The sequence below is a fragment of the Squalius cephalus genome, assembly GCF_949319135.1.
Source record: "Squalius cephalus genome assembly, chromosome: 7".
NCBI classification, from domain to species: Eukaryota; Metazoa; Chordata; class Actinopteri; order Cypriniformes; family Leuciscidae; genus Squalius; species Squalius cephalus.
The window spans coordinates 34,544,396-34,568,269 of NC_137128.1; the positions used below are offsets into that span (position 1 = coordinate 34,544,396).

At 37.7% G+C, this 23,874-nt stretch overlaps 3 protein-coding genes across 11 annotated transcripts in view; 2 read left to right on the plus strand and 1 right to left on the minus strand.

Annotated features, from left to right (window-relative positions):
* The window catches only part of LOC307161432 (myosin IXb), a 29,171-nt gene extending 27,313 nt beyond the window's left edge, over positions 1-1,858 (minus strand). For all 7 annotated transcript variants that reach the window (XM_079876135.1, XM_079876138.1, XM_079876133.1 and 4 more), the window contains exons 1-2: positions 1,566-1,858; positions 104-1,000 (exon numbers count right to left, since the gene is read on the minus strand). In XM_079876135.1, coding sequence (XP_079732261.1) covers positions 104-940 — 837 coding nt within the window. In that variant the 5' untranslated portion in view covers positions 941-1,000; positions 1,566-1,858. The remainder of the gene's footprint in view (positions 1-103; positions 1,001-1,565) is intronic.
* A 3,313-nt stretch (positions 1,859-5,171) lies between these two features.
* Positions 5,172-9,391, plus strand: myadmb (myeloid associated differentiation marker b). 2 transcript variants are annotated; one of them, XM_079877568.1, is made up of 3 exons: positions 5,213-5,306; positions 6,147-6,230; positions 8,178-9,391. In XM_079877568.1, the coding sequence occupies exon 3, from the start codon at positions 8,263-8,265 to the stop codon at positions 9,142-9,144; it is 882 nt and encodes a 293-aa protein (XP_079733694.1). In that variant the 5' UTR covers positions 5,213-5,306; positions 6,147-6,230; positions 8,178-8,262; the 3' UTR covers positions 9,145-9,391. The 2 variants fall into 2 exon arrangements, with proteins under 2 accessions (XP_079733693.1, XP_079733694.1); XM_079877567.1 differs by lacking the exon at positions 6,147-6,230 and having other exon boundaries at positions 5,172-5,306.
* Positions 9,392-16,334: 6,943 nt separating this feature from the next.
* On the plus strand, positions 16,335-20,019 carry ftr66 (finTRIM family, member 66). 2 transcript variants are annotated; one of them, XM_079876142.1, is made up of 5 exons: positions 16,335-16,999; positions 17,712-17,807; positions 18,295-18,760; positions 18,894-18,953; positions 19,430-20,019. In XM_079876142.1, exons 1-5 carry the CDS (start codon positions 16,418-16,420, stop codon positions 19,957-19,959), a joined length of 1,734 nt encoding a protein of 577 aa, XP_079732268.1. In that variant the 5' UTR covers positions 16,335-16,417; the 3' UTR covers positions 19,960-20,019. The 2 variants fall into 2 exon arrangements, with proteins under 2 accessions (XP_079732268.1, XP_079732269.1); XM_079876143.1 differs by having other exon boundaries at positions 18,610-18,760.
* The last annotated feature ends 3,855 nt before the right edge of the window (positions 20,020-23,874 follow it).

Sequence of the window (23,874 nt, forward strand, 5' to 3'; positions counted from 1 at the left end):
GAGTCTCAAAATAACTTACCATCTTACATCCTTTCTTGGTTTCCTATTGCTAACTTCAAAGTAAGAAATGAACAGTGATAAACCTCAAACCTACAGAACTCACCTCAAGCACAGGGCCTGCCCCCAGGATAGTTCGTTCCACTCCACTAGTATAGCCCTTCTGACTGAGGGCAGTCAGGCAGTGAATAAGGAAGTTGGTGCTTTGGGTTTTACCAGAACCACTCTCTCCAGAGATGACGATGCATTGGTTAACCTGTTTGTTCAGCATTGTGTGAAAGGCTGCATCCGCAATAGCAAAGATGTGAGGTTCTAGCTTGCCCAGCGTATGGTTCTCATACATCTTGACATATCTGGGATTGTAGATGGTGAGAAACTTGAAGGGGTTGACGGCGATAAGAATGTTGCTCGCAAATGTGTAGATCTTCTGATTGTGGAAGCGATGTCGTAGGGTTCCCAAGATGCTCTCCTCTGTCAGCTCGGGGAGGTTACATAAATCGTCATATTCCTGAGGCTGCTGTGCAACGAAACCCCGAGTCACAAGTCCCTGAGCTACTTTTTCTTGCCGTACAGACGTCATAACGTCATACTGGATGGATCCATCCTTGCATCCCTCTTGAAGGGCGAAATAGTATCCATCACTTTGAGGGTGCTTATCTTGGGCCTTTCTTGGCCAGAGCAGGACTCTATGAACAGGCAGATCGCTTGCTTGAAGGACCCACTCCTCTCCACCATACTCTTGGACCTCCACGAGGATGTAAGGCTTGGATGTGTCCAAGCCAAGTGTGGTGAGAGCCATCTTGATGACAGTGGCAACTGTTGCCTCTTTTGGGACCCTGAGGATGCATCCTTGCCCAGGTTTGATGGATAACCTGTGGTAAATTTGCAGAGTGTGGACCGTTTCATCCTGGCAGCTTGTACCCTTGCAGTTGGTGACATTCATTCTTTAAACGCACAAACATGCATCAGCATACTGCAGTGCACAGTACAGCATGATAAGGATCTGGAGAAGAAAGAATGTAAGTTTGAGCGAGAAACAGCAGTCAGACCACCAGTGCATGCGTGTACAAACTTGCCTAATGTGGGAACTGTTAGCAGTTTATAAATAAGCATAAACTGTGACACAAACAAAATTAAACAGTTTTAATTTAATAATAAACAAAATATTTTCAATTTCAGCATTTAAGTACTGCTGTTTATATTTATATTTATATTTGTATCTATGCTTTACTATTTTTCTGTCTATTAGGTTGATTATTTCCTAAATGTTCGGAACATAGAGAGGCACAGGTTTTGTTATTATATTTTTTGTATAATATATCATTATTATTATTATTTTGATTTTTAAAGAAAAATACAAATGTACAAAATCCATCCTGGCATAGCAAATGTATTACAATATATTTTAAACTGCGCAATAAAAACGCATCCAATAATCAACAAACAAGTAAACTATCTTTACCTTTATCTACTTACAGTTAAGACAATCTGACTATAGTTGTCTTTTAAGAGATTGGCAATTAAAAACTTGAAAGTAGCCTATATCAAAATAACAACAATAAATTTACCTGTTTCAAAACACACTCGTTTAGTTCCACAGCGGAGTCCTTTCCAACATGGAAAAATCCTGTCGTGCTTTCCAGACAAAACTATAAGTTACTAGTCAAAGCCGTCCATCTGCATTACTACGTAACCGGACACGATAAACCGACATACAGGGCACAGGTAAAACAATTAAGAGTCTGTTAACACCAAACGTGACTGACACGGAGAAATCTTCAACGACAAACAAGGAAGACTGGTATCTCGCCTCCAGAATCTGAAACAACACTGGCGGCTTGTTACTTCCTGACATCGCAGTGTGATTTAATTGCAGTTGATGTGTGTGTGATGATGACACGCCGCCCTCGCCTGCATTCAAACTGCTATTGCAGCTGTCACGCGCGGACGCAGGCGAACACACCTGACCTGAGGTACACCTGCAAATTTAACACATTCCCATTCAAGATCTAGTTGGCCTACCCTTCTCAAAAATCTCTGTAAAGAAAAAAAAAAAAGAAGAAGAAAAATAAAATAAAATATATAGCCTTTATATATGTGTGTGTGTGCGCGCGCGCGCGTGTGTGTGTGTTTAAAACGGCATGGGTGGGTCAGTTACCGTACTTCACCATGCGTGTTTGGTGGTTGGTTTGGTGGCTCACCAGTAGGTGGTAGCATACAACACCAATCCCTTCCCTTTAGCAAGGTCTGTAGGGTCTATCTCTCTATGGATCCTTTTCACAGACTGTAAACGTTTATATTTATATATTATTATATATTATTAATATACACATATATTATGTATATTTATAACACTATACTTTGTACTTTATTTGGTAAACAAACAATGGCATTACAGTTGAATTTATTTGCAATAATTAATTAATAATTAAAATAATTAAGAATGAATACATTACTTTTTGATAACTTATCAGAAAAAGCCCGTCAATAAATTATTTTATTTCAAATATGCTAGTTGTGTGTAATTTTTTGTCTGTTGTTCTGTTCGATAATTACAAATCTTTCAGTCTGATTAAACACTCTAATCCCTATCCCCCCGGTTTCACAGACAAGGCTTTAAGCTTAGCCCTAGACTAAAATGCATGTTTGAACTGTTTTAACTGAAAGCAACTTGCACTGACATATCTTAAAATATGTCCGTGCATTGTTTTGTTTCAAGATGCACACCAGTAATGTTTTTTTTAAAGGTACATTTATAAAAGCTACTTAAATGCTCTAATTGAACTAAGGCCTGGCTTAATCCAAGCCCTGTCTGTGAAACCAGGCCTTTATATGTTTAATTATTATACAAATTCTAAATTAAAAAACACAAAATAATATATAATAAAATATATTGTCACAGACATTCAGTTATTTTGGTCTTAGTTTCATTTTCATGGACTTTTAGTTTGTTTTCATTCATTTCCTGAGTTTCTTTGTCTAGTTTTCCCGCCACTTATCGGTTGTCATGGTGATTAATTTGATCTGCATATGTGTTTGTTATTTTACCATTATTTCCCATGTATTTAAGTTGCAGTCTTTTCAGTTCTCATGTCTCATTTTGTGTTAAGGTTCTGTTTTCTTTGATGACCTTTTCTTGGATTTCACTTTGGAGTTTATTAAAGATTGTCTTCATCTTTGTGTGCTTTATCACAACCCATGCTGATACATTTATATAGTGTTTTTAATTGTGAATCGGAAGAGAGTGCGAAATGGGCATTTTATTTTTATCGTAATACTCAGCTGCACTCTTCCTTTCTCATAAACTTGTCCTCTCTCTGTAAAGATTTTCTCAGTCTCTATTTCTGTGAGTGAACAGCATCTTGTGAGGAAGGGAGTGGTTATAAGAGAGAGGGGAATCACTATTTCCGCTTTTTGCAGCAGTTCTCAGCGAGCGGACATGTGCTCCGAATCACACATCACTCTAACCACATTACAGCATAAACAAACATCTGGTTTCCATAGTAACAAGCTCTGCATCCTAGCAACAGAAATAAATACCAAGAGGTAGATGTTATAGCATGATAACTTCTAGTGTGAACTTTTTACCAGAGCACATATTTCTAGTGGTTTTAAAGGTTGTGGATGATGGTTTGTATTTTGAGTTAAAGTTACAACATACCATCCCAATCTTATAACGTACAGTACAGTCGTTTTGTAGAAATATATGCAGAAATGGATATACACCACTTCTTTTCACTATTGTCACCCTCCTTATAAACCCTATTGGGACAATTATTTTGTTTATGGCATTTGTTGTTAAAGTATTTGTAATTGAGAATGTGATATTTATCATCAATATGCATGGATAAACCCACTAAATTACATTTGTCTTGACAAATCTTTCTTTAACATGACAAATGACATGCATTAAAGACAATATAAAATACAGGGGCTATAGTTCAATAACTTGCAGTTAAAGGAATAGTTCACCCAAAAATGAAAATTCTGTCACCATTTACTCACCCTCAAGAGTTTGGTTGTTCCAAAGCTATATTCGTTTCTTTCTTGTGTTGAATACAAAAGAATATATTTTGAAGAATGTTGATAAGCGAACAGTTTTTGGTCCCCATTGACCTCCATAGTTTCTTCTTCTATTCTTTAGATGTCAGCAACTGTTTGGTTGCCAACTTTCTTCAAGATATCTTTTTTTTGTGTTCAACACAAAAAAGAACATCATGGTTCAGGTTTAAAAGAACTTGAGGGTGAGTAAATAATGGAAGACTTTTCATTTTTGGGTGAACTATCCCTTTAAGTGACATTGCAACACTGACATCCAGCTTGTATGGACCTAAACAAAAACAAAAACAAAATGCTAACATTCCTGACCAGCATCCACTTAAGATACTTGTATAGTGCTTGATGATGTAGAATAACAATAGTTACACAACCAAGAGGCCGGATATGGCCATTTAGAGTTTATTCACTGGCTTTTTATGTCAGTTTGCAGTGTAGTTTAATATATGGGAGGTAAAATATGCTTTAATGACCTAACTCTTATTCACCTTATCCACTCTATATACACGCATTCTTTTAATGTTAGGTTTTAATGTTTTGTGGTGTGGGTTAGTCCGGTATCACATGCATACTAGTCACGGAGGCAGCAGATCCTGATAGGTATGCATGCCAACATTCATTGTATCCCAGCTGCTTAGAGCAACACCTGGCCAGACCTGACCTGAACCAGCTAATCATGGTCTTCAGGATTGCTTAAAAGTCATATGTGTGGAAGCTGGTTGAAAATAAACATTGAAGGACAATGCGTCTCCAGGTCGGAGCAGGGTTGAAGACCTCTTAGTAGCCTACATGTTTTGCCTGACAAGATGACTGAAAGCAGACAGGTCACATTTCTTGTGTTATCCTCCAGGCTGCTGGGATAGAATATGAAAGATGGTGGTGAAGTTTAGTTCAGTTTAGTCAATAAAACAAGAAAAGACTATGCTCTGGAAATACAGTATTTTTCTTTGGCTGAATTCAGTTGAATTACTGCATGAATGAGAAAGTAAATCGTCTGCTCATGCTCAGAATTTTTTTTGAGGAGCATTAGCAGTTTATTTGAGGGTTGAAGAAAGAGCAGAAGAAAGTGAGAGAGAGCGAGAAAGAGAGCACATATTACCTAATTTGGCATGTAATGGGCGGACTGGGGGTGGGTGGAGGGGTATCCCTCATAAACATGTTTTAAAGTGTCCTCACTGATTGAAAAATCAGATCCAAGACCGTGCCTACTTGTTTCAGACTGAGCACTTCGAGAGAACGAGAACGGGACAAGGGTAAGAAAGAGGCAGAGGATAGTTTACTTTCATCTTTTTAAAAGCAGACGTTTCGAGCAGCCAGCACCGTTATGTTTACTTATGTGTTGGCTACTGAACTAGAGAGTGTTTTACTTGCGTTCTGGATTCTGATGATGGCGATAAAAATGCTTTATATTATACATTATTTTATTCCTTCAGACTTTGATTGTGGCGTAGTGTGCATCCGTAGCGATCAATTGGTCAGATAAAATTAAATAAAATGTAAAATCCATTAGGCTATTTCCTCGAGCACCCGTCACGTGTTGCTTTAGCATGTGGAAATCGTGATGACGGAGACAGAAATGTACTTTTCTATATTTGCTTACTTGACATTCTGACTTTTAAAATTTTTTAAAGTAAAATTCATGTATCCTGTATGAATGGGTGCGGCACGTGGGGAGGCGCGCCCACTTGTCGTGTCTGGCACTTACAGTCTATGGTCTGGCAGGATGGTGCCATGATAGAAGTTTCATTTCTAGCTAAATGTCATTTTCATGTCCTGTCGCTTTTTGCCATTTTAAATTGATCCGTTCATTTGATACAATTTGTTTTGATTTACTGCTTCCATAGTAGCCAACATAAAATTAATTTAATTTTATGTTTTCCATTTGAGCTTAGTCTAATGCTTTCCCTTCCATTCTGGTCTTTTACAGAAGACCAAATGGTTTCTGATACAAAAAAGTAAATTTTTCCACTGAAAAAACATTTTGGCAGTCAATAGAGCTGGCACATTATTTTTTTTTCCTTCTTTCTGCACCAGGTAGGAAAATATGGCTGTAGAGAGCTTTTTTTTTTGTTTTTTGTTTTTTTTTTGTACAGACAAATAACAGCACTGTAACCAGATTAAGAGAGAAAATTGAGTTATAAATGGCATGTCTCAGACATCAACGCGCCCTCGTCTAGGTCTGTGTCAAGCTCTCCAAGCCATGTCATGTCCTGTGTTCTCATACGTGTTTCCTTGGATCTGTTTAAAGATTTTTTTTTCCTTGACGTAGGCAATTTCTGCTGCTGACGGAGAACATGAGTAATTGTGTATTGCATTGAATTCAGCAGCATATTTCATCTCATCATGTTACATAGCCATGAGTGGATGACAAAACTAAAGCAAGGAGAGGGTTTTGAGGAGAAGGAGAAAGTTTAAAGCAAGGAGAAACTCTCCTTTCACTATTCTATTTCTGTAGTAACCAATTCTGAAAGGGAACGAAAGGAGTATAAAAAAAACGTCTGAAGGGTGGGTGTGTGTGGTAGAACTGCAAGTAAGGAAAGAGAGGTTGGGGGAATTGAGTGGAAAACACCAGGTACATCCCTCTCATTTTGCCGTTTGATGGGATGCAGAGCATCTGGAATTGATCAGCAAGTTGGAAAATTTGACACTAGGCAGAGAAAGAGTGTAAGAGAGGCAGAGAGGGAAAAAAAGGAGGGAGCAAGGGATAAATGACTCACAGCTAAGCTATTCCCGCCTGTGTTTAAAATATGAGTCGTTGTGAGGTGAAAGGGCATGCTTTTTCAAACCCATCGGCTGTCTGTCCATATGTGGCTCTGAATGAATCTGCATGGCTTTATGCTTTTTTTTACAACGTCTTTATCACTTTTTGTCCCTTATTTCCTAACTATGTTCTCCTCTGTCCACTTAACCCTGAAAATGTAAACACGCATGCCTCTATTGTTTACTTGAACCTCTCCGACAAGATGAAGGAGGTATTCCTGGCTGTTACAGAACTGTGTAGGAGGGCTGGGAAGGGGCCTCAATGCTCCGATTGTTAGCCTATCTGGCTCCTCCCACAAGGTTGATGACAGATGGACTGTAGGGTTGAGTAAAGGTCTCGCTTGTGCCGAGTTTGTCTAAATAGCTTGAATGCATTACTGAGATAATTTCACTGACTCCCAGTCTGGAATCCCGAAAGAGTCTCAGAGACGTTTTGTTGTAGCACCAAATTTATTCAGTATGTGACCATTTAATTTGCATGAATACATGGCTTACAAGTTTAACATTGTGGGGAATTTTAACATGTGACCAAAATGAAATGATTGTAATCACAGATTAACTTCTGATTATCCTCAGTAAACAACCTCACTCAGCCTTGTTATTAAAGTAATAAGTTATCCAAAAATTCAAGTCATCATTTACTCCAATTCATATTGTTGCAAACTCGAATGAGGAACACAACACATGATTTTTATAATCTGAACAGATTTTAAAACACTTGGCATCAAACTTGGCATCATACACAAAACCACACAGAAATATGCGCATGGTTGCTATTGGAGACGCATGACAAACAAAAAACAATATGAAGAGTTCAGATGCAAAAGCCTCTAAGTGCCATCTGAAATGTTCTTCTAGAATGATCATTTTTATCAAGCTCGTATATTTAAGTTCAATAATTTCACTTAAATGGCAATGCAAATTACCTATTAATTGTCATTTAAGTGAAATTACTTCACTTAAATATACAAGCTTTATAAAAATGATCATTCTAGAAGAAAATTTCAGATGGCACTTAGAGGCTTTTGCATCTGAACTCTTCATATGCTTTCTAAAATTGTCTCAAAATAAACATTTGATATTTCGATTTTGAGCTTGTTTTGGAATATTTTTGCTAAATGCATAAATGTTCAAGAACCAGCTCAACATATCAAATATGTTTGATATCTTCCGACTGGATAGAATTAGTCAAAATATCTTCGATTTTTTCTGTTCCAAAGAAGAAAGAGCAGGTTTGCAACAACATGAGTTGCAGATGTTTGTGTGAACTCTCCCTTTAATCTGTGAGAAATCTATTAGATGTTTTGTTCATATTGTGTTTTTTTCTTACGACTGACTGATTACTTTTTCTTCATTTCTCCTAGACAACCAAGAAGAGACAGAATCCTGTTTCCTGTTACTCACAGTTGACATTAATTGGCCTGTAAATCGTCTTTTTGTGAGCCCATCATGCCGGTGGTGTTGCGTTCCTCACCTCTCCTGTGGGCCCGTGTGGCTGCCATGGTTTTCGCCTGTGTAGCATTCAGTGTAGCTCTTTATGGAGCGGGTGTAACCCACGGCACGGGTGACTGGTGCGTGTTCTGCTGGAGTTTCAGTTTCGTTGGAACTCTTCTGATAATCTTAATGGAAATGTTTGGCCTCCAGACCCGCGCCCCTGTCTCATGGAAGAACTTTCCGATCACGTTCGCCTGCTACGCCTCCCTCCTCTGCCTCTCCGCTTCGATTATATTCCCCCTTTACTTCCTGAAAGGCTTTGCTGGTCGCAGTGAGATGATCAACTGCCGCATTGCATCTACCGTATTCTCTTGCCTCGCCACCATCGCGTACTTAAGCGAGGTGAGTCTCAGTAAGGCTCGTCCGGGAGAGGTGGCTGGCTACATGGCCACAGCACCAGGGCTGCTAAAGGTCTGCGAGACCTTCGTCGCCTGCATTATATTCGTCTTCATCAGCGAGCCGATATCGTATGACCAAAATGCGGCGACCAAGTGGTGCCTGGCTGTGTACTGCATCTGCTTCATCTTTTCGGCAGCCATCATCGTGATGTGCGTAGGAGAGTGCACAGGTTGCCTGCCCTTCTCCTTCGCCCGCTTCCTGTCTTCATATGCCCTCCTGGCTGTGGGCTTGTATCTGTCCGCCACCATCATCTGGCCAATATATAAGTTTGACAATAAGCATGGAGGCCAAAGCCACAGACCCAGCAGCTGTGGCTCCAGCAGCGGCCTGTGCTCGTGGGACAAGCTGCTGGCCATCTCGGTGCTCAGCGCTCTCAACTTCATTCTTTATCTGGCTGATCTCATCTACTCAGCCAGGCTGGTTTTTGTTAATGTTTAAGGGGTTTAGCTCGAAATAATACAAGAAGACGGCAAAGAGTTAAAAGGCAAAAAGAGGGAAGTGGGTTGGAGAGCAATGATGTTGAAATGAAAGGTCAAACTATATTCACTGTTAGCTATATTCTTTGTCATGCCTGTTTAGCAATCATGTGTACAGTAGGCAAAAAAAGTTGGACTTTTTAAAATTATTTTTTAAAATGTAACAAATGGATAAATTAATGATTATAAATCATTGACAAAAAAAATATATAAAAAAATTTAATGTAACATATATATATATATATATATATATATATATATATATATATATATATATATATATATATATATATGTTCCATTAATTTTTTTTATTATTATTATTTTTGTTTCTTTGTGCTTTAAGTTGCTTTGCATGAAGGATTCTTTTATTAGCTACTATAGCTTTGTGAGTTTGTATGAGTGAATGTCAAATCACCAATCACCACAATATAACAGCCTTCAGCTCATTCAGGTTAATCAGCATCAGTTAAAAACTGTGTTTGCACTTAATGTCTGTTATGTAATACTTGATATGCTTCAGTACATTACACTGCTCTTTGTTGTATATGTGTCAAGTCCATATGGTGTAATGAACCGTACATAATGAAATCCTAAAATGTAACTTCGACACATTGACGATGAAGGGAAATATACATGTATATTTGGACATATCATTAAACTTTGAAGACATCTTGAATATATTGTTATTCTTATATACATGTTGTACTGGATTCATATTTACGGGATATTATTGCTATATATGTGCATATGGATTTGCGAAGTATGCAAATGCTACAAATATTTTTCTTGTCAAATCTCTATAGAAACCATTGCTGTTTTTTTTTTTGTACACCAGCAGACAGTATCAGTTACACAGACACCTCACAATAATGAAGGAAAATGAAATGTTGTTTGCTGTGCTGTAAGTCTCTGGGATCTGCATGTGCCTGTCACAGACTATTACACAGTGCTCGATGCTTGAATGAGAATGTTTTCATTGTATTATAAAAAAGTGAGAGAGCACATGCAGCACTGTGTCTCTCTCTGTGCTGAGAGAACAGCACACACCGCAGCATTGTGTGAATGTGTAATCAAGCTCTGAATAAAAACCATGATAAAGAAACAAGTGTAATCTCTGTGCATCTGCGCTCTTGCCTCATTTACTATTGTATACAGTGATTTAGACTTACCAACCATTTACTCATTCTTTGTTTAAAGTCATGCATGTGTGAAAAGATACAGAACATCTGTTGACTCTCCATCCCTGAGCTAATGAATCACATTCTAGAACATTCACGTACAGTGCATTCACCCAGAGGAACATTTAATTGCTCAGAGGTCGCTTTTTCTCAGCTCAGGAGACTTGGGTTGGATTGTTCAGTTATGTTGAATGTATGAATCACCTTTGCCAGATGTGTTTCTCCTAAAATTAAAGATTAGGAGAAATAAAAATCAAACAATTGTTGATATACAGAAAAAGTATAGAATATTCAATTTAAAAAAATTGATTTCATAGGTCTCTGTCTCCAGTGAGGTGTTTCAGGTTCCTAAATGAATCAGCATTTTTGGACCAAATCAGCTGACTAAATGATTCAGTGACTTACTCATAAAGACTTACTCATTTAGTGACTTTACTCATTTAATGAATTTATTCGTAAATGAATGAGCTATTTTGAATTAATCAAATCAATGAATGATTCAATGACTCTCTTATAATGAGTCACTTGGCACCACCTAATCACTGCAATAAAGATCTAGTTTTCTCAACATTTTTGTAACGTGTAGTTCTATGTGTTTCGTTTCCCTGAGTTCCCTGTGCTTATTAGGCTATGTTCAGACTATCAGTCCAAATCTGATTTTTGTGCATATCTGATTGAAATTTAACAAGTTTGAACGGCAAAAAAATCACATGAAATGCACACATTTCTCATTTCGAGCTACACGATTCATATGTGGTTTGAAATCTTATTCAAATCGCATTTCTGGAAATCAGTTTTAGTCTGTCTGCTCTGATCGGATTTTGCATGGTTTATGTGACTTTCTCACGCCACATAAACATAAACGTCAGACGTTGTTAAACATGCTGAAAGTCTCTGCAGAAACAAGGATGTGTTGTTGTAAAGCAGAAAATGACAATATAACAGAGACATGTTTTGAAACTGGCGGAGGCGACAGCACAGAATAAAGTCGCTCATACCAGCCTCCTGTTTCTGTCGCTCACTCAAAAGATGTAGTCCAGTGGCGGCTACACATTGTCATGTTGTAAATAAGAAACATCTGTATTGCAAACCCTCCATTTGGTTGTTGTTGTATGTTGTTGTTGTTGTTTGGCTTATGCCTACCAACACATTGTTGCCATAGAAACCAATGCAAATATATCAGAAAACGAAAAAGTGGCATAGACACACAAATCGGATCTGAACAGTTGCGATACACAATGTGGCAGGGCCGGAGTGGGGCCACTTTTCAGCCCGGGAGTTTCAGGCCCAAGACCGGCCCACTTTTTCCATGGTGGAATTCCAAATTAGTACTTTTTCCAAATTGGATAAATGAAGCAACAGTTCAGCTCTTACTATTGTGTAGTTTGTATTAATATGGTTCAACAAATAGTGTAAAGATTAAATAATAATTCACTTAGACTTTATAAGAAGCAATTGCGACTTTATTTCACACAATTCTGACTTTATATCTCGCAATTCTGACTTTATAACACGCAATTGTGACTTTATTTCACGCAATTCTGACTTTATATCTGGCAATTCTTAGAAAAAAAGTCAGAATTTTGTGAGATTGTGAGATAAAAAGTCGCAATTATCTTTTAAAATGTTTTATTCTGTGGCGGAAACAAGCTTCCATACCTCCTGGCCTCTTCCTCCCATCCATCCTCCCTGACGCGTACCGTTAAGGCCTCATTATACATCTGCGTCGGACCTACGCCGGAGCCTATACGCCGTAGGCAACGTGTTGGTTTGAATGTATACTTCTGTGTCGTTGTCCGCGTTGACGCGCACCTAGGGAGCATGTGAAACCCGAGGGAGCGGTCCTAGCAGACCAATCACAGCGCTTGCGTCCGCGTAGAGTTGACGCGTTGTTACATTTTTGGAGAGGTGCACGTCAGGGTACCGAAGGGTACGCGCGCTACACACAGCCTACAGCCTGTTTTATACTTCTGCGTCGAACTGCCGCCGTAGTTACGTCTGAAGGCCTCATTATACTTCTGCGTCGGACCTACGCCGGAGCCTATACGCCGTAGGCAACGTGTTGGTTTTAATTTATACTTCTGTGTCGTTGTCCGCGTTGACGCGCACCTAGGGAGCATGTGAAACCCCGAGGGAGGGGTTCTGGCAGACCAATCACCGCGCTTGTGTCCGCGTAGAATTGACGCGTTGTTACATTTTTGGAGAGGTGCACGTCAGGGTACAGGCCTCATTATACTTCTGCGTCGGACCTACGCCGGAGCCTATACGCCGTAGGCAACGTGTTGGTTTTAATTTATACTTCTGCGTCGTTGTCCGCGTTGACGCGCACCTAGGGAGCATGTGAAACCCCGAGGGAGGGGTTCTGGCAGACCAATCACAGCGCTTTGCGTCCGCGTAGAATTGACGCGTTGTTACATTTTTGGAGAGGTGCACGTCAGGGTACGCCGTAGGGTACGCGCGCTAAACACAGCCTACGACGTAGCTACGGCGGCAGTTCGACGCAGAAGTATAAAACAGGCTTAGGCTGTGTGTAGCGCGCGTACTCTACGGCGTACCCTGACGTGCACCTCTCCAAAAATGTAACAACGCGTCAATTCTACGTGGACACAAGCGCGGTGATTGGTCTGCCAGAACCCCTCCCTCGGGGTTTCACATGCTCCCTAGGTGCGCGTCAACGCGGACAATGACACAGAAGTATAAATTAAAACCAACACGTTGCCTACGGCGTATAGGCTCCGGCGTAGGTCCGACGCAGATGTATAATGAGGCCTTTAGACGTAGCTACGGCGTGAGTTCGACGCAGAAGTATAAATTGGCCTTTAGTCTGATTTATCCTTCTGCGTCGGACCTACACCGGAGCCTCTACGCTGTAGGCAACGCATTGGTTTTAATTTATACTTCTGCGTCGTTGTCCGCGTTGACGCGCGCAGAGGGAGCATGTGAAACCCGAGGGAGCGGTCCTAGCAGACCAATCACAGCGCTTGCGTCCACGTAGAGTTGACGCGTTGTTAAATTTTTGGAGAGGTGAAAAACTAAAACTAAACAAAACTAACAACAGTTGCTGAAAAACTAACTGAAACAAAATAATAATTAGCAGAAATAAATCATCGTTTTCGTAATTAATAAGCTCTCCTAAATAAGCCTTTTCTCCTTTCCACTGTGCTACTTTATTTTTCAATAGGCTTGTTTGAGATGAGCAAAATCTGCGCAGAATCGATCACCGGTGATCAGCGCGAGATGCATGCCGGTTAGAAACGTGTCCGAGTGCAGTCCGCCTTGCTCTGATGTCATGCTGACGTATGTCAAAAATCTCTCGCGAGCGCAAGGCGCACCTGTCGGATTCTGCAGTCGAGCGCAGTTGCTCTCCACTGACTGCGCTGATCAAAAGCATGATGGGAAACGACTTGCTGACGACACAGCTTGATGTTCATTGGTTTAAACAACCCTGATGTATTGTTCTCTTTTAAAATGTTTGATTTTAAAACTCTGATATCATGTTTTATGTGTATACATTATGTGGTAATATTCCCAAACTATCTCAGTGCGATCTCTATGGGTTATATGCAATGTAATTTTTATTAAAAAAAAGAAAAAAAGGAAAAAAAAAACACATGTCTGTGACTCTGTATTAAAGAAAAAAGACTGATAAACATGTATTTGGAATGGAATTTAATAAGTAGGCTACTTTGGGTGTCTTGTTCATTTTATTTATTTTCATATAAAAGCAACAGAAGTTAAATTCCATCCAGTTTATTAGCAACACTGTGCACGAGCGTGAATCCGGTGAATCCCGCGATATCCATCTTTGATCTCGCAGGTGTCAGATCCACTACGAGAAGAGAGAACTGTCCGTCTTGCCTGCGCTTTTTTCACTCCTCCTCTAACTGCAGCCGCCTACTCTCGCATACATTTCAGGCGAGGCAAGGCGCATCTCAAACAAGCCTAATGTATGACCCGTGCGCTTGAGTCTCGCGTCTTCTGCAGCATCACGTGCATGACACGACGCTCTAAAAACGCAGCACTCAAGTTAAAATAAGTTCAACTTTTAAAAGACGCGTATCGAGACCTTGCGCTTTTTCCCCACTGTGCCCGCGTCTTTTTTCCGTTTTTCAAAGCAAAACCGCTTTCTGTGTGAATCCCTAAGAAGCAGAAAGGCCCAAATAAGTATTTCCACCTCATGCAAATACAGCTGTACCTTAATTCCAGGTATAAGATAACCATCTCATGTGAAACTATAGCCTTAACAAGATAGGCCTACCACACATGTTAGACAAGATACCACACTGGGCAGAAAACGGAAAAAAAAACCAAATAGCATGTCTATAGCCCAGAAATAGACGTATATTTGTCAGAGTAAAAGTATACTAAATGTCTGGTCTGAAGAGAACATTTGAATATGTGTATAACTATGAGTATATGATTTTAAACAAAAAGCATAAAGGGATCAATACAAGAATAATGTTTGAAAGGATTAATCATAGAAATAAACTTAAAGAATAATCATAATAATCATACGCATATCTTTTTCTTTTTCTTACTGTATACACCACGTTTAACAAGATTTCATTTTTAATATTATTATATAATTTTTACTTTTTAGTTGCATTTGTTTGGTTCTTTGTTCATCCTCAAACAATTATTTTATTTTTATTATTAAGAGGTTTTCACAAGAGTTAAATGTAAACTGCAAACATTAAACTTTGCTGAAATTAAATGTCTTTAACTGGAAGTGTTCTGTTAACTCTGCTAAACTATAATTACTAAAACTGAAACTAAATATATAAAAACTAAATAGAAATGTGTTCACAAAATAAAAACTAAACTAAAACTAACAAAACCATGAATGAAACTAACTAAAACTAAACTGAAATTTATAGGAAATTTGAAAATTATATTAAAATAAAAACTAATTTAAAAATGCAAAACTATAATAACCTTGAGGTGCACGTCAGGGTACGCCGTAGGGTACGCGCGCTACACACAGCCTACGACGTAGCTACGGCGGCAGTTCGACGCAGAAGTATAAATAGGCCTTTAATGTAACTAACGTGACAAATGTGAAAAAAAAAAAAAAAAAATCCTAGACCGGCCCAAAAGTGAAGCGGCCCACCGAGAATTCTCCCGATTACCCACCCCGGGCCTGCAATGTGGACGTCAATCATTTTAGATCAGATTCCAAACTGATACGCAAATAATCGGATTTGGACTGACAGTGTGTGAATGTAGATTAGTTTCCATTGTTCCTAATTTACGCACCTGTTCTGTTTTCCATTGATTACAGTCTGTGTATTTAAGCCTTCATTTCATTCAGTTCTTTGTTCGGTCTCGTTTACGTCTTCATGTGGTTGTTAAACTATTACTCTTGAAATTCTTGCTTGTTCTAGTTGAATTATTATTAAAGACAGTTTTTGTTGTTTAATCCTTTGTCGTGCTTTATTGGAGCCACTTCACCCATTACACTTTTTTTACTTGAATACTTTTTTTAAATATGTTAATCTGTATCTATACCCAGTAGGTATTTGAAAGCTTGGAATAACTAGAAAAAATAAAAATAAAAAAATAAAAAAATATTTTATTCATTTACTTCTCCAGGTCTAGACATCCCAGTTTTCCAAGGCCATATGAATCCTGGTTTTGCAAAGAAGAAAAATGTTAAGGGGGTGAATTAAAAGAAGAAATATCTTGATATTTTGACATTTTGGCTTATCTTATTTTAAAGCTTGTTTTGTCATATTTTGAATCATTTTAAATCCTCTTGAGGCCCCCTGGTGGAGAAACACTGGTTTAGAGCTTGTTCAGGTGTGGCAATCTAAGGCAATCTAAGTGCAACCCTGCTTCAAATATCTTTATTTTATTTTATATTTTTTCTTTAAAGTTTACACAGTGCAGCATTTTTATTACAATTACAGTGCAATGGGCACACACATTTACCTATCTGTCATCTAAATAGGAAGAACTAATGGGTGTGGCCCAGGAACATCCGTGCAAAACTGCAAACTGCTTCTCAGTGACGGACCCTTTTTCATTTCAAACATTTCCCTTCAGTAGACAACAAAATGGAAGAGCTCCGGGATACAGAAGAGTTTCGCTGTTCGATATGCCTGGATGTGCTGAAAGATCCAGAGGCTATACCATGTGGGCACAGGTACTGCACAGAATGCATTAATGATTTTTGGAACAAAAAAGATAATTTGGGGGTCTTCAGCTGTCCCCAGTGCGCACAGACATTTAGCCCCAGGCCTATTCTGAACGACACCATACTGGCAGATATGGTGGACAAGCCGAAGAAACTGGAACTTCCAGGAAACTCTGAGATCTGTAGCAATTACATGCAAGGTGATGTAACCTGTGATTTCTGTACAAGTGTCAAACAAAAGGCTGTGAAGTCTTGTTTGGTATGTTTGACATCTTACTGCCAAAATCACCTTGAAGCACACAACAAATCTCCTGCCTTGAAGCAACACAAGGTGATTGAAGCCTCTGTGAACCTCAGCCAGCAGGAGATCTGTCCTCATCATGGCAAATATTTGGAGATATACTGTCGAACTGATCAACAGTGCATATGTCCTTTGTGTGTGATGGAGGACCACAAAGGTCATGATACAGTACTAGCAGCTGTGGAAAGCACAAAGAAACAGGTAAATAAAAATAAAATAACAATCATCTTTCTTGTTTTTCTTTGAGTGTGTAAGTATTTAACAAGATACTTTTTCATGGTTCTAAGACACAGTAAATTACCGTATACTCAGAAGTCTTTAGAAGCCAAAATCATTTTCCACTGAGGCAATGCACATTTTCCAAAGTGCACTCCAGCTCAATATGAACAGCTTTCATTGTACAGAAAAGTTCATGCAACAGAGTAACAGGGACAAAATGTGAGAGAAAGGAGGCATAGAACTGATGTGTTTGAGGCTGTCCCTTGAGTTCAGGTTTCCAGCCCAAAACAATAAAGTAACTGCAAATAAGTGTAATGTTATAAGATTATATAATATAAGAAAAATAACTTCCTGCTTCACATTTAAATGTCAACCTTCTATGCAAACATATCCCCAGCAGAGCTTCCTGTTAACAAATCAGAGATTATGATCTGCTTGGTCAGCTACTTTGAATATTCTAGATATATGTCCTTACATATAAAGTGTTTTCACTATTTTGTTTGTGACAAATGAGTATAAGAGTAACACATATTAAAAGATCAAATATAACATAAAGTTATACTTAAGTGATGTTAACAAATTCCCAAATAATGCAGTATGTCTATTCTGTAACATCACTCCTCCATTCTAATTATAGTCATAATTATAGTTAAAAAGCATGAATATTACAATAAAAACACTTGTTTCTTCACAGAAAGAATTGGGCACGACACGACAGAAATACAAGCTCAAAATCCACACTAAAGAAAAGGACCTGCTGGAGCTTAAACAAGCTGTGGATGCCCTGAAAGTAAGACATTTCCAGAACTGCTTTATTAAAATAGATGAATCCTCAAATGTTTTAAATCAAAAACAATTAACCTGAAAATTAATTCATCTCTCATCATATCAATTAACTATTTACTTTGTATTAATAATAATAATAATAATAATTATTATAGTTTATTTTAAAATAAATATTATTAAATAATATGAAGAGTTCAGATGCAAAAACCTCATGCCATCTGAAATTTTCTTCTAGAATGATCATTTTTATCAAGCTCGTTTATTTAAGTTCAGTAATTTCACTTAAATGGCAATTAATAGGTCATTTTCATTGCCATTTAAGTGAAATTATTGAACTTATATATACGAGCTTGATAAAAATGATCATTCTAGAAGAAAATTTCAGATGGCACTTAGAGGCTTTTGCATCTGAACTCTTCATATATATATATATATATATACTTTTTTTTAATAATAAAAATCACTGGATAAATGTTTTTGTGCCCTAAAAGAGCTCTGCACAAGCTGCTATGGAAAACGGTGAACAGATCTTCAATGAGTTGCTGCAGTCTATTGAAAGGAAGAGGTGTAAATTCAGAGATCTGATCCGAGATCAAGAGAGAGCTGCGGAGAGCATGCTGCAAACACTGGAGCAAGAAATCACTGAGCTCAAACAGAGGGATCATGAGCTTGAGATGCTTCTGAAGTCTGAAGATCACGTTCATGTTCTTCAGGCAACCTTGAACCCAGTGCTGACTGAAAATATATACAACAAAATTGCTCAGAAACAATTTGACAAATACTTCTCTCTCTCTGTCCCCTTACAGAACTGTCATTTGTTCTCTTCTGGCCTTCCTAACCCACCCTTCACAGTTGCTTCACTCTCAGATTTTAGCAAGGTGAACGATGCAATATCTGCTCTAAAGAAGAAGCTTGAAGTTGTCTTTAAAAAGGAATGGCTCAGGATTTATCAAGCAGGTGAAGGGGAAACACCCTAATCTTTCTGCCTAAGCAGTTCCTGTTTAACTGATTTGCAAATTGTTATGTAATTCAGCCCTTTTGGTTAAATCGCTTCCTTGTGATGTGCAAATGCTTTCCATTTTCTCTCCAGCTAGATCAATGAAGATCCTTCACTGCACAGTGCCCAGAATTAGATCAGAGTTCCTGCACCGTAAGTCAGTCTTATGCTCACCAAGGCTGCTCAAAAAACTGTAATAGCCTATTGTAAAATTATTACAATTCAAAGCAGCATCATTACTCCAGTCTTCAGTGTCACATGATCCTTCAGAAATCATTCTGATATTCTGATTTGGTGCTCAAGAAATATTTCTGATTATTACCAATGCTGAAAACAGTTGTGCTGCTTATATATTTTGTCAGGATGCTTGATGATTAGAAATAGAATATTGTACATTGTTTTGTAACACTGCAGACAGGCTTTACTGTCACTTCTGATCAATATCCCTGCTGAATAAAAGTATTAATTTCTTTAAAAGAACAACATCTCACTGACCCCAAACTTTTAAACGGTGTAGTGTAGATGTTAGTGTTCTTCAACTTCTCATCTGATATGTATTTATAGATGAGTTGAATATAATACATCATGAATAAACATTTTTGATCTCTTATGCTCTATCCATTTCTCAGATTCCTGCCCGCTGCAACTAAATTCTTTAACAGCCCACAAGGACCTCAGTTTGTCCAATGGGAACAGAGAAGCGGCTGTTCAGAGCCAAGAGCAATCCTGTCCCGACCACCCGGAGCGCTTTGATTACTGGTGCCAGGTGCTGGGCACTGAGGGCCTGACAGGCTGCAGCTACTGGGAGGTGGAATGGAGTGGGATGGGAGTAAACATTGCCGTCGCATACAAAAACATTGCCAGGAAAGGGGAAAGCAATGAAGCTCACTTCGGTCACAATGACAAATCCTGGAGTTTGTTCTGCTGCAGGAGAGGTTACGCTTTCCGACACAACAGGATTGTCAGTAAGATCTCAGAGCCTGGCTCGTCAAAGATAGGTGTTTATCTAGATCATAGGGCCGGGACACTAGCTTTTTACAGCATTGATGAATCAATGACCCTCCTTCACAGAGTTCAGACCACATTCACACAACCTCTCTACCCTGGCTTTGAGTTTATGAGCTGTGGAGCCTCGATCAAGCTGTGTCAGTTGGAGTGAGGGCAAATTTGGCATTGAATGAAAGAATGGGTAAAATATTAAAGATACAATAAATTTACATTAAATATCAACACAAATTATTACTAAGTATGCACAATATTTTTGACCGAGACTCATAAGCCGATAATTATTTTCATGTTATGGTAAATAACTGATAGCTAATGGCAATAAAATAATGTAATATTTTGTATGAATTATATTATTGTACTTGAATTTAGGCATCAAAAATGGATTCAGTATGATTACTTTTAACAGTAATTACATTTTTAAAGATTAACTTTAAGTGAGCATTAAATGATGTCAATGGTAATATAATTATAATTATTATAATATATATAAATATACTTATATATTCTATACTCCTAATCGTACATTACGCAAAAGCTTTTTTCCAGCCAAACACTTGTGGCACATTTATGTCTATGATAATGTCTTTCCATTTAAACTATACACACAGTGAATTGCTGTTATTTCTGTCCATGGAATGTCCCTTGAGGTTAATATTGTCTGAATGCCTTTACGCTTTCATTCTCTGTCAGTTCTGATTAAAAACGTCTGTAGCAATCCAAATAAAATACATTATGTTAATCATTATATTTGCTTTGCCTTTCAGAGTCAACCTAATTTTTCACATCACAGAGTCTATTTCCTTTGATATTTTATGGCATTTAGTATGTTTTAACAGTACAAGCACTCAAATAAATGGTGTACTATGGCAAGCCATTTTAACATTTAATCCTTAATAAGTACCAGTCTCTATTTTTATGCTACTAGTACTTATCCATTAGCTACTAGTGCTTATTCTTTAGGTACTAGTGCCTATTCTTAAGATACTAGTGCTTATTCTTTAGGTCCAAGTTCTTATTTATTAGACAAGAACTTATTCCAATAGTGTCTAGTATTTAATTATACTTCATTATACTTGCTTAGAAAAATTAGAACTAGTACTTGGTTTTTTTTTTTACTTAACAGGGACTAGTACTTTTTAAATTTTAATTAAGAGCTCGCTCAAGTACTGGGAGCTAAAACATTTAGTGCTTTGTAAGTAATCAGCAATTTTTAAAAATGTATGCAATGTTTAATAGGGAGCCAATGCAGTGTTGACAGAACCGGGCTAATATGGCCATACTTCCTGGTTCTTGTAAGAACTCTAGCTGCTGCGTTTTGGACCAGCTGTAGTTTGTTTATTAAGCGTGCAGGGCAACCACCCATAATATCATTACAATAATCTAGCCTTGATGTCATGATGAATGCATGAACTAATTGTTCCGCATTTGTCATTGAGAGCATATGACGAAAATGAAAAATGCGGTTTTACAGATACTAGACACGTGACTTTCAAATGAAAGATTGGTATAAAAGAGCACACCCAGGTTCCTAACTGATGATGAAGACTTAACAGAGCAGCCATCAAGTGTTAGACAGTATTCTAGGTTATTACGTGAGGAAGTTTTTAGAATCTTTGTTTTTTTTCAGAATTAAGAAGTAAGAAATTACTAGTCATCCAGTTTTTTATATCAGTTATGCATTCCGTTAATTTTGTGAATTGGTGCGTTTCGTCAGGGAGTGAAGAAATATAGAGCTGACTATCATCAGCATAACAGTGAAAACTAATGCCATGCTTCCTAATGATATCTGCTAAGGGTAGCATGTACAGAGTGAACAGTAAAAGTCCTAGCACTGAGCCTTGTGATACGCCGTACTGAACTTTTGATCGATAAGACATCTCTTTATTTACTGCTACAAACTGATAACGGTCAGATAAGTATGATTTAAACCATGCTAATGTAGTTCCACTAATGTCAACATAATTTTCGAGTCTATTTAAAAGAATGTTGTAGTCATAGTATCAAAAGCAGCACTAAGATCGAGTAACACCAATAGAGAGATACAACCACGATCGGATGATAAGTGCAAATCATTTGTGACTCTAATGAGAGCAGTCTCAGTACTATGGTATGGTCTAAATCCTGACTGAAAATCCTCACAGATATCATTTCTTTCTAAAAAAGGAACATAGTTGTGAGGATACCGTCTTTTCTAGTATCTTTGACAGAAAAGGTAGATTCGAGATCGGCCTGTAATTGACTAATTCTGTAGGATCAAGTTGTGTTTTTTTAACAAGCGGTTTAATAATAGCCACACTGTAAAAAAAAAACCTGTAAAAAAACGGTATTATTCCGGCAGCTGGGGCGCCAGAAAATTACCGTAAAATAACGGCAAAAAACAATCTCGTTAAAATACAGTAATTTTCCATAATTAAATAACAGATTATATCTTTAATATTACATTAAATCTTATGTAATTATTGGGATTTTTAATGTTTTAAAAAGTCATATACACCTTTAAAACAATTAAATACTGTAAATTTAAGGTTTTATAAAATTATTTTATATAATAATGCTGTCTATCTACAGTAATTTTCTTTTAATATAGTTTTTATTTGTAAAATAACAATGAAATTATGTATAAAAAATGCACACAAGTACATAAATTCAAATACAAATGTTTGTAAATTTACAGTTTTATTTTTTATTTGTACAGATCCAATTTCACAACATCTCTAATTAAGTTCTTAATAATAGCAAATGTACAGCCAATTTCTTTTAAATTAACTAAATGTATGAGTACAAATTACCTGCATATTTACAGTATTAGTAATTGAACAAACACTAAACATCAAGATAAGTGATTGATAGGAAATAGAAGCTTAGTATATAATTTAGAACATGTAAAAATATCCACAATAAAAAGCAATTACCGTATACCTTTACAGTATAACTTATTTTAACATTTACAATTACATTTTATCCAAAGTGACTAACCAATTAAGATAATAATTAAAGATAATAAAAAGCAACAAGTGCAGTGACAAGTCCCAGTTAGTCTAGCACAGTACACATAGAAAGGTGTTTTTTTTTTTGTTTTTGTTTTTTTTTACAAAGATTTAGTATTATTGGGTGAAGTGTTTATGAAAAAGATGGATCTTTAGCAGTTTCTTGAAAATGTGTTGCGTTGCGCCAGTCATTCCACCACCAGGAAACAGTCCAGGTAAATGTCAGTGAAAGTGGTTTTGTGTCTCTTTGGGATGATGGCACCACAAGGCGCCGTTCACTTGCAGAACACATGCTTCTGGAGACACAGATCTGAAGCAGTGAGTTTAGGCATAGGACTACCTTTAAAGACAACTCTTGCTGCAGCATCTGGATCAGTTGCAGAGGTTTGACTGAAACTGAAAAAGCTGCCAGGAGAGCATTACAATAGCCCAGTCTGGATAGAACAAGAGAGTTGTGTAGCTCCGATAGGAAGGGCCTGATCCTCCTAATGATAAGGCAAATCAGCAGGATCACAGCAAGTATGTTTTGGCTGAAAGCTGAACCATAAGCAGTTCTGTCTTGGCAAGGTTGAGTTGAAGGTGAAGGTCATTCATCCAGCAAGAATTTTCCATCAGGTAGGCTGAGATGCGAGCAGCAACCGTCAGATCATCTAGCTGGATTAAAAGGTAGAGATATGTGTCATTAAGATAGTAGTGATAGGAAAAGTCATGTTTCTAAATGACAGAGCCCCACTAAGCAAAATGATGTCCGAAAGACTTCTTTTCAATGTCTTTGTTACAAAAATCAAAGGTTGAAATGCCGTCCACTGAGGAGCCAGAATGAAAGTTATGACGTCTTTTTTTGACGTGTTCTGCACGTCCGATATAGACGTTCATCGAACCTTCGTACAAGGTTAAAACTAGTTCAGATGTGGCCATTGTGGACATATTTCAACATCATTTATGGTCTCATTTAGACATAATTACTTTGACTATTGCTGTCAGATGATCTTAGTGACAATGAACAGAGGTTTAGATGTTGATATTCGTTTAATTTGAAGTGTCACCATTGTGGCGATCCGTGTTTGCTTTAGTTGGGC

What these genes read in the sequence shown, in the direction of transcription:
- ftr66 (XM_079876142.1), top strand. Translation starts at nt 16,418, where the DNA reads ATGGAAGAGCTCCGGGATACAGAAGAGTTTCGCTGTTCGATATGCCTG. An exon ending in TGGAAAGCACAAAGAAACAG is followed by an intron (nt 17,000 to 17,711) that starts GTAAATAAAAAT and finishes GTTTCTTCACAG; the next exon opens with AAAGAATTGGGCACGACACG. An exon ending in AAGCTGTGGATGCCCTGAAA is followed by an intron (nt 17,808 to 18,294) that starts GTAAGACATTTC and finishes GTGCCCTAAAAG; the next exon opens with AGCTCTGCACAAGCTGCTAT.
- myadmb (XM_079877567.1), top strand. Translation starts at nt 8,263, where the DNA reads ATGCCGGTGGTGTTGCGTTCCTCACCTCTCCTGTGGGCCCGTGTGGCT.